Here is an 11,479-nt window from a genome sequence, read left to right as displayed (position 1 = left end):
ATAGGAAACGTGAGCACATCTGTGACTCTCATTTGACCCTCAGCATATTTGCTCTAAACTCAAAGGTAATAACCACCCTCTTCCAAAGAAATTGTCCTGATATGTCATGAATACAAACGCACACACACACACACACACACACACACACACACACACACACACACACACACAAACACGCACAATATTAGCATAACGCTGGGGGCAACAAGGCCTTATCCCATAGAGAGATTACAATATGAGCAGCGAAATCAACACAATGTCGAATCCCATGGTACAGCAGCAGTTAGAGTAGAAAAGCTCATTTCATGATCAATTAAAAAGCCCGTTTCCTCTCATGAGATGTCATTACCTTGTATTTATTTTATGAAAAGAAGTAAAATTACAGTTATCATATATTATCTTAAACATAATTAATAAAACATTCATTTTTGGATGAATACAGTTTCTTTGGGGGTGGGGGGTTTCTACATTGTTTTTCAACTCTTTCATGAACTCATTTGCATATCCCCAAAAAACAAAGGAACAATTTGGTGATCGAGATGGTTTAGCCATAAACAATGAGTGTACATTATAATTTGAACTTAAATATAACCTTTGACCTTTAGAATTGAAGTGTATGATTACAATATGTGTTATAAATATTTGGTTTGCATTCTGAATGGATACTGTAGGTGTGCCTAATGTTGCGACCTAACATGCTGTACACCTTTTAAATGAACCAATCATCCATCATTGCAGATCTTCAAATATTTCATTTAATTCCTTTGTAGTTTATGAATTATGCCTGCTCTGCATTCCGCTCTTAACTGACTTCTTGTGCCTTGCGAGGTGGAAAGCGAGTGAATAAAAATGGAGTCAATAGATCATGGAGGATACTTAACTGTGGACAGCTGTGATTACAAGGTGCGGGGATGTGCCACAAACATACTCAGCGCCAATATGTATTGCTTACACTTATAATAAATGTTATCTTTAGGAGGAGGGAAAAAAAGCTGTCAAGTTGATGAAAGACGTAGATGAGCATCTATATGGCTGACCAACCATGCATAGATATGCACAAATGCAGTGTGAAAGAGAAAAAAAATATGTTGCTTTAAGCCCTATTTCCAAAGCCATGACTCACTGGATTGACCTGCTTGAAGAGCTGTTCTATTGTCTTCGTGGCGTGTTGAAGAAAAACATTTTTAGGGAACATATATGAAGCATTCTATGTCACCATGGGACAGTTGCATGAAATTCCTTCCGTTCATGAACATATGCACCTCATGATGAATCAACAATGACAAAAATATTTTCCTTTCTCCAATATCGAAATCCAAACACATGGTCTACCTGGAATATTGAAAACACAACATGCATTGTTATATGAGATGCAAATGAGAACCCAAAATCGATAGACATATTTTGAGGTGTCTTAAGAAATATTCCACAATATTTTCTTTTCATACAAACCAACAAGGAAACGGTGTTGCGATGCGCTGAGTTCAATTAACTCTGAATCTCATTTTAGCCACTGCATGTTAATTTTAATATTATATTTGGAATTAGCATTCTGTAGGTCACATTTAAACCATATTTTTATGCCAGAGAACATGGTTGGAGCTCCATGATGATGAATTACAAGGTACTGATGTATAAGAGAAGAAAGTGTGCCGAAGAGTCACTTGGAAAATCAAAAATAGGCACCTTCATCTGGTTTTTTTTTTTGGGCTTTATTTTCAGACCTTATTATCTCACCAATCGCCAATTAACTGTCCTCACAACGCACAGTGAAAAGGTCACCAATATTTGTAAGTGGCTGTCCTCTGTGGCATGTTATCCACTAGAATATGCTACTAGCAACGCAACCTGGGACTGCCCATCCAGTTGTCTGGTGCTGAAGCCCCAGGCCAGCCCTAGAGGAGCCCTGCTTCAACATCACCACATAAATACATTTTCTCCTGTTGTATTAGTTCTGCCTGAATAAAAAGCAAACACAAAACGGTTTGTGTCCTATTGATTAAAACAATTTACTGACATCACAAGGACATTCTCACAATAAAACAAACAATTATGTACTAAATAATCCAAATGATTTCTCTTGATATTTGATGCCATTCATACAAAATCAGCAATTAACTTCACAGTTTCAAACCTCATAAAGCTCTACGGGCCATTTCAAACAAAAGTCAGGGAAAGAAATGCATGTCTGTCATTCAAGTTTTATGATTTGCAAGAATGAGGTTTATGAATTGACACACAGCAAAAATGAAAAAAAAAAGAAAACTGAAGAAGATACTTAAAACAAAGACCTCAATACGTCTTTGGTGGGGATGTACTGTCCTGGACTCTGCGTGTTCGTCAAAGGGCTAGTCAACCAGCGGAAGAGCATTTATAAACTGTTAAGCAGTACAGTCAATGAAGCCCATCCCTAATGTGTATCATATCTATATTGTTGTTAGTTTGCTGCCGGCCCCTCTCTCACTCAGTCACACATGGCAACAAATTAAGTGTATTAGCCAACTTAAGCACAGGAATGACTGTCTCCTCAGCTGAGGAGATATTGGATGCAGCTGATGTCTTATTTCAAACATCAAAAGGTGGAATAATTACCCCATTTCCACAATGCGGCATGGAACCTGGTTAGTAAGCCATTTCAAACTAAAAAGAAAAACTTCCTCTTAGTTAAAAGCACCTGAATGCCAGTGGCTGTCACGTCGAACTTGGTCAGTGATAAGTTTTCAAAGAAGTGAATTTCCGACATTTGCAAAGCGCTTTGGGTACCGTTTAGTGTAGATCAGGGATGGGCAACCAGCTAGAACTGGATAGATGGATATACAGATACATGCAACAAGGCTATACCAAACTGAAAAATGATGATTATATTTAATTTTTAGATTTTACATTCAGAGAAAATGTATTCTTTATAATGTGGACAGTTTTTTTTTCTTCTTGATTTGGCGAAGCTTGTTCTCCTGCTTCCTCCACTTGCAAACCATGGATTTGTTTTTGTTGAATTCTCTCGAGGCTGCTTGATTGTTATGTTCCTCCGCGTATCTGTGCTTCGTAGGCATGTCTCTTCATAGGTGGCTTTTTCCGGAGTCCAAAGCCCTATGCACATACCGAGATCATATCCACCTACTGGTGGCCGTGCCTTTAGCGTCCTCTTTCACGCTCACCCTTGCCCTTTAACGTCCGCATGCCGTCCTCAGTTACGTCCGCCTTTCCTCTATATAAACAGCATAACTGCATCACATCAGATAGTCAAGCGGAGCGCTCATCGAAGTCACAGCAACATTCACAGATTTTGGAACTCGGTGCACAGATCCGGCGCTCTGCTTTATAAGGTGCCCGGTCCATTTTGAAAAAAAAAATCCAAATTATAAGTGCACCCTTTAGTCGTGAAAATACGGTATAAAAGACTCAGGCTTGTGTTGGCTCATTGTGTTGCAATCCTTGTATCATTATTTTTACAGACATTTTACAGGGAAGAGAAACCATCCACATTTATATTTTGAACAGCTTCTTTATCTCAATAATTGAGATAGGCCTTCTGAAATCACCAGGTATAAATAAAACGGAATCCCCAAGTCATGGAAATGTATTGTAGTGCATAAATCTCATTCCTCTCAGCTAATGCTCATGCTGAGATCTGCGCTATAGACAAGAGTTCCCAGCACTGTACATAATAAAGCGGCTCTTAACAAGGCTGTCTAAGACAGACTCATCCTTTATATACCTCCTTATCCCATTAATTCCCTCGGTGGCAGTGAAGGAAAATGTTATAAACTCCAAGCAAATGCTCCAATTGCATTTCTCAAGTGATAAATATTTCAGCGGCGCTGAGAACATATTTAAGCCGCATTCAAGGTTTCCCCCACTTGCGTGATTATGATCCTGCTCGTGCCTTTTAGAGATAATCAATGACTCATGTTATCCCTTTCGCTACAGCCCTCCATTTGGTCTTGAATGGTGCAAAAATGAAGTGCGAGCACGTGTGTGCATGTGCGCACCGTGGGTACCATTAATCTACATGTTTGAGAAATATATATACGGTATATACCAATTGTTAGACAGACACGAAGAGATATTCCATCACCAATGTAATTGGCTTTTCGCAAGCATGGCAATTGTAATACCCCCACTAAAATGTATTCTAACTGCTTCGTTGATTGTGAAATAGCGTCATCTTTCTTCGGAAAAGGCACCGCGTGTTGTTTATTGCGAGAATCCTCTCTAAACACAATCATTTAGAAGATTCATTTATTTCTCTTATTCTCTATTCCTTTAGGAGATTTTTGAATTAATTATCGTCTTTATTTAACATTGCGCTACCAACCACATTGCAGCTGAACCTCACAGAGTGATGTATGAACAGAATGCCAAGTTGGACTTTTATTAATGTCCAACCATCCATCCATTTTCTACCACTTATCCGGGTCGCAGAAGCAACGGCTTTAGCAAGGAAGCCCATACTTCCCTCTCCCCAGCTACTTCACTTCCAGCTCTTCCAGGGGGATCCTGAGGCGTTCTCAGGTCAGCTGGGAGACGTAGTCTCTCCAGTGTGTCCTGGGTCGTCCACGGGGCCTCCTGCCAGTGGGACATGCCCAGAAAACCTCACCAGGGAGGCATCCAGCCGGCATCCTAATCAGACACACAAGCTACCTCGTCTGGCTCCTCTCGACGAGGAGAAGAAGCGCCTCGACTCTGAACCCCTCCCGGATGACCGAGCTACTCACCTTATATCTCAGGGAGAGGCCGGACACCCTGCGGAGGAAACTCATTTCGGCCGCTTGTATCCGGGATCTTGTTCTTTCGGTCACGACCCATAGCTCGTGACGATAGGTGAGGGTTGGAACGTAGATCGACCGGTAAATTGAGAGCTTCGCCTTTTGGCTCCGCTTCTTCTTCACTACAACAGACCAATACAAAGCCCGCGTCACAGCAGACGCTGCACCGATCCATCTTTGATGGTAAAAAAATGTACGAACATGATGCCCAGTTTGCGGCAATGTCTTTGAATATTCAAAAGGAACTATGTCAGTTGTCTTTTTCGCAACTATTAAGCAGAGTGAGATTGCATTCTTTTGTGTCATAGAGGAGTTACTTCCAATCCTAAATGACTTTTTATCACAAATCATCATCATCAATGGCAAGAAGTAGCAGGATTGATATACAGTGTGTGTTCACAATACCAGTTAAAATATGAATGTATATATGCACATTATATTTGACCAATAAATTCTCTTTGTCTTACCACGATTGATTATCTTTTAATCACTCCAGTCTCCCTTGACTGAATTTACACCACGCCAGTCTCTATGGTACACCTCCCTTCTGCCTTCCTTTCTCTGCCTACTACTGTAAATGTGCATTAGCTCTTTTCCCAAATTATCTGCAGCCATCTAGTGTCTGCTTTGCGCTCTAGAATTTATTCTACCGCCCTGTCAGCTTTGCAGATACAGTAGCACCGTGTTCAATTACAACATAAAGCTCAGTTAATACTTAAAAGGCAAAAAACAAAAGGGTTGTCTGTGGCCTCACCAAAATAAACAATTCTCTAGCAGTTTGGACGATGTCACATCACACCTGACAACAAAGGGTTTGCCTGTGCACTGCTTGGGAAAGCTTGGAAGTGACGAGAGAGACACCAGGAAAGTCAGTCACACAACTCTGACAGTATGTTACGACTACAAACACACTTTTGCTCTCTCTCTAACTGAGACAGACAGTTAAGCAATAACTGTGAACACCTGGGCTACCTCCAGGCGCTACACCCTGGCCCCTGGGGCTCTTCACCTGAAACTGGGGCGGGGGGCGGTGGAGGGGGCTGCGTTGCTTCCCTTGCTGCTTGAGAACTGCCTGAAGCAGGCTAATAATCACACAGGTGCCCACAAGGGACATACGAGCTGAAATTCCGCCTTTACATTAATCATCAGTTCAGGGTTACAGTCAAGTGAGAAAATAGATACATATCAAACACCACACAAACTTGAGTTATTATTATTACTTTCATTTTATTTTACTTTTTAACAAAGTTAACTTTTTCAAAGTCTAAATATGTCACCAGTTAAAATTTTGAGTCAGGCATGTGGAAGCTTCGAATCTATCCATCCGATGCTGCCACTGAACTAAACTATTTCCATACATCAAGTTCCTAACTCACATATGCACTTGCCAACAATTAGGATCCAAAAGACTGATGAGTCCAGGAGGACGAGTAATATGCATACACGTGTTTCGTTTCAAAGTGCAGGATAGACATTTGCAACGATATCAACTCTGGTTGAACAAAAAATAACCAACTTGCAATAACTGCCAATATATCTAGCTATTGTATTTTGACACCTGGGATAGATAAATCTGAATGAACCTCCAGCCATGACTCATGGACACAAACAACCCCTTTACACCAACGTGTCTGCCTCTATTGACACAAGCAATTTGGGGCCAAATGAAAAACTAATTAAATCAAAACATGTGCTATGCGGAATGTTGTATGCGTGTCGACTGTACACACATTGGCGTGTTTAACATTTGCAACCTAATTCTGTTATGTTTCAATTACCAGATGCACCTTTAGAGTCCACAGCAAGGTTAGGCAAACATATCCAAGTCTAAGCTCTGGCTCGAGGTGCACACATCTTTATTCCAAATGCTCCTATCTGCCTATTTAATTAAATTCAAGATCAGGCTTACGGTAAATAGCGTGAAAGTCAGGTTCATGGGGAGCTGGTGTAATTTGTGTTGTGGTCCTGAACCTTAAGGTCATCCATAAGTCATTATCACTAAAAGTCAACTTCATTACAGTTTAACAGCTACACATCACTTTCCTTATTATCAAAGGTGTAAATGTCAACTTTCCTCAAATTCCTCCCCACATAACCGTACGATGAACTAATTAGTCTGGAGCTACTCCTTTAGCCTTCAGTCAGCCAGATCCAAAGTACAGTAATTTAATTCATCAATACACATTTTAATAAGCATGTAAAGGTTCCGAACAAACTTATTTCAGGTAGGTAAATGTATAAAAACTCATTTTTAGGCTTTCCAGCTTAGAGATGTGCACAGGAGAGCGCAAATGATTCAGATTTGAAACAATGTTATTGCACGAAATAAATGATTCTATGTCTGGCGAAGGCTGTTATTTGTTTACATGAGATCTCTATTTTATGTTTGCATAGCCTTCAAAACCTCTTTACAGGAAAAAGGAAATGAGGGACCACCAACGTTATGTGACATAGTGCTGCAAGTGAGGGATGTCAACGAGAGCGAGATGCCTTGGCCTCAAGACAAGACCCAATTCAGCTTATCACACGTTCATCTGCGTTGTATGAAATTCCAAACCACATCACAAATCAAAAATTGGTTGAATGACTCACTGACATTTTTGTTGTTGCACGCATTCCAAAAATATGTATATCAAAAGATTTATGTAAATTGGTTAGTGTAGCATTCAAATTTAGGAGTTTGATCTTCAGCAGCATCTGTTGCGAGCACGCAAAATCACTCTTCTTTCAAAACAAACTACGTTGACAGCTATGGCGACAGCAAAGTTCCACAAAAGACAAACAATCCGAATTCAGATAACACCAAATTGTCGGAGGAGGGCATTCCGTCAGACTGACTAATAGGCACCCCACAAGCCAACACATTTCTGTGTGTGTGTGTGTGTGTGTGTGTGTGTGTGTGTGTGTGTGTGTGTATGGTCTGTACAGTATGTTCAAGATCATATTTAGGTGAAGACTGTTTCCTCATTTGATGTTATTTGCTGGGGAAAATGGTTAAAGTCAACAAAAAACTGAATTTTGGTATAGCTTTTATGGGAAGATGAAAATAAATCCATTTTGCAAGAAACATGAAGGAGAGTGGGCCACATAAAATGATGTGGCAGACCCTGTGACACCTACAAGTTAAGCAGTAATTAAAATTAACGTTTAAAAAAATTACAGCACAACTATGTTATCCATCATTTTAGGTGTTTCTGTGATTTGGCTATACTGTACATTGAATTGACCTGGACTGCAAAATATTGCAATGTTATTCATGTTTGTTTTAGATGCAATTGTGTAAAGTGTTATTCTTTGAGCTCAGATTTCCTTCAACTGCAGGGGTTGTTTTCTTCATGTTTTAGAGAGAGAAGATAAATGTGATTTAAATTAATAGCTCCCTCCAAATAACTCCTCGGCTGGTAAATGATGCATTCATCAGATACAGACAGCCAATATCCTTTGATTCATGACATTCCTTGCCATGTGAAGGGTGCCAAAAAAATTGTTATTACGCTTTAATAAAGTGTACCCATCACTAATCCATTCATTAATCAGTTGAGGGCAGTTGGTTTGTGAGTGAGATGGGGTGAATTAGTGTGCTTGGCTTTTTCAATGAAGAGGAATGGCAATAAAATGTAATGATATGGCCTAAGGTCAAAGATGAAGTCAATGTAGGGAGCGCTGCTTCGCGAAGCAAACATTTCCATTCACACTTGACTTTGGTTTTGATTTGGTATTGCATCATTTCAATTTAAATGGATTACAATTTTTAAAAAAGGGCAGTGGAGTGGGGTGTTGGTTCTTGGATCGAATCTCACCTCGGATCCTCAGCATTTTCAATAGTTTTTAGTAGCATTTTTTTCCCATAATTTCACAGGCTGTTGCATGGAAGCTATTAGTTTCATGATGCAGAAAACAACATTCATTATTAATAGCAGTTCCGACAAACAATGTTAATTAATGGTCACTGTTAGTGAGCTTCATCCTGTCCATCTGTAAAGTGGGTGTAGTACACAATATGCATATGCGCAAGTCAATGTCCTGTGGCTTCATAAAAAAAAAAAAAAAAAAATTATTTAGCCTCCGTTTTACCAATGCATTCAAACGACTTCACCAATATGTTTGAATGACTTCATCAATACATACGAATAACTTGAATGACTTTGCAGTATGTTTGAATGAGAGAGCCCAGTCTTAATTGTTTACTCCACATTGGCAGTTCCATACTTCATCACCAGTTTCAAAACAAAACATGACAAAGTACACACTACTCTTACACAACTTTAGTTTACTGAGTACTCGTTAAAGTGCATGCAGAGTTTCCCCTGCTGTGCATGTCAGCATATTCAAATAAAGCAATGGGAACTGGGTCAGCATTTCCTCCTTAGGTATAGCTAGAATATTTTTCCCCATCCTATGGATTCTTGCAGTGGCTGCCCCTTTGGGACCTGGGGAGTTTTTCAAGTAAATGTAATGAAAAAGCAGCCGGTGATTGGCAGCTCAATGCCTAAACCAACAAAAGATTGCCTCAATGAGGGGTCAGAAGTGAAAATAGCATCGGCCTTTGCCAGTGGCCTCTGCTGTCTGGTCCGCTGATATTACAAGTTACCAAATTTATATTTGCAATAACAAATTGACTCCAATCGGTCTAAGTGGGGATCAGGACCTGGCTGGAAATGTGCAGTGCCACTCGGAAATCGGTTTGTGGACCTCTGTGTAAACAGGAGGTCATTGACAGTGACCTTGAGGGGATACAAAGAGAGGCAATAAAATCACACCTGATCGTATGTGCCCAGCAATAAGTATTACATTCACCTTTGTCTTATTACACCAAAAAAATCTAATAAAAGAAATATATATATATATATATATAGATAGACAGATAGATAGATATAGAGGGATATAGATAGATAGATAGATAGATAGATAGATAGATAGATAGATAGATAGATAGATAGATAGATATAGAGGGGTGGCTTCTATTACATATATTTCTTTAGGTTACAAACAATTGATGAGAGAATTGCAAGTTTATAGTTGTAGGAGTGATGCCCCCCCCATGACTCATAAATGGCAATTGGGATTGTCACAACACAGTCAAGAAAAATGGTCTGAACTCTGTCATATCCTTTTTTTTTTCACACACGTAATTTCTCTCATCATTTTCTATTGTAAGAACATTTTTTTTCCAAATAGCTCTGACCGATGGTATCGTGTTATCAGTGTAATAAAACTAAAGTGGCGGGCCGGAAATTGAAAGTGTATTCATACAGGAAATAACAGCGCTCTGTCATAATCTACAGGCGAAAACATGTGTTCGTCCACGTATTGTGTCCTTATCTGATGCTGGGAGAAAAATGTGGCCTGACATCCTCTTTGATGCTCTTTTTTATTTTTATTATTATTTTCTTCTCCTTCTTGTTGTCTTTCTAAGCAGTCAGGTTTATTGTTTTCAAACGAATAGGTTTTATAGATTTTAAAGTGATTACCTAATGTGACAGTGTATGCTTTTCTTTGGTTTTGAATTCAAGAATAATGACATGCTGCCAGGAACTACAAGAGAATGAAACATAGCAGCAGATACAGAACCTGTTTCGAGTTCCTTTAAGTATTTGCTTAACATAGATGACAGCCAGATCAGCCTACCGAGTCTGGGTCTCTCCAAAGCAAGATCTCTGATGCAGTCGTCTTTTTTACGTGACAGAGAATTTGCTTTGGAGAGTTTACAATTTGCTTGAAAATGCTGTTTGTACAAAGTCGGTCTACGTGCATCATACAAGACATATTTAATAACTTTTTTTTAATTATTAGATCAGTTTTCCCAAACTTTCATTAGCCAAGGTATCAATCTCTCCATTAACCACCACTCAAAAACATCTTAAAAAGTATGAATAGTGAAATAATAATCTTTTTTGTCACAAATATAAAACATGGACTTGTTTAAACACAAAGCTGATATATTTTCAGGGAGTCAGGACTTGTCAGAGGAATGGCACTGGGTGGATATGTATTTATGTATATGTATATTTATTCAACCTTTTCCCATCCAAGAAAGAGCATTTAATTTTTCTGCTTGTCACGGCACACAGCTGGCATAGATAGAAGGTCATGTTTTTTATTAACAAAAAAAAAAAAAAAAAAAACATTCAAATGATAATAGAATGACAATAATAATAATAATATAAATTAAGAATAATGCGATGAGCATACTTCCACTGTCGCTGATGGTGTAGTGGTTGTTAGTGAGGGAGAGTGGGAGCTAACTCAAGGCCGCCCTCTGTCTGAAGTCATCGAAGAGCCTGTTCTCCTGATGCATGCAGAATACCACAGGACACTGGGTTTATTGCCTTTTCACTATTCATGATTGCCAAACGCACTGAAAACAGGAATGACACATAAATAAAAGACCTTTGGTGGCTTAAAGCCATCATTTCGTTTTCTTTAGCTTATTTGATCATGATATTTTACAAATCAGCAGTCGATACAAAATCTCATCAGAGAACAAAAGGTGGAAACTGAAACTAAGACTAGAGAATGACAGTTAGAAAGGAAGAAACTAAATATATACTGTATATGTTATATCACCTTTTTTACCCGGTTGGGTGATTTAGATCCTGGGAAGTCACCTGTGCACACAGCTCACTATTCGGAGCTCCTGTCAGGACTCCATTCCTTGCTGATTCCATTCAGCGCAAGTCATTACAGTAAAGTAAGGATAGAAATTATCG

General features: G+C 39.2%; 1 protein-coding gene across 1 annotated transcript in view; it reads left to right on the top strand.

Moving 5' to 3' along the window:
• Positions 1-2,000, top strand: part of LOC109521862 (uncharacterized) — a 16,618-nt gene extending 14,618 nt beyond the window's left edge. The window contains exon 2 of the mRNA XM_019879946.1: positions 1,723-2,000. Within this exon, the coding sequence (XP_019735505.1) occupies positions 1,723-1,966 (244 nt within the window). The 3' untranslated portion in view covers positions 1,967-2,000. The remainder of the gene's footprint in view (positions 1-1,722) is intronic.
• The last annotated feature ends 9,479 nt before the right edge of the window (positions 2,001-11,479 follow it).

The sequence above is a fragment of the Hippocampus comes genome, unplaced genomic scaffold (assembly GCF_001891065.2).
Source record: "Hippocampus comes isolate QL1 unplaced genomic scaffold, H_comes_QL1_v1.1 scaffold135, whole genome shotgun sequence".
NCBI classification, from domain to species: Eukaryota; Metazoa; Chordata; class Actinopteri; order Syngnathiformes; family Syngnathidae; genus Hippocampus; species Hippocampus comes.
Note: the sequence above shows the minus strand (reverse complement) of the source record. Positions and strands in the feature narration are given on the sequence as shown.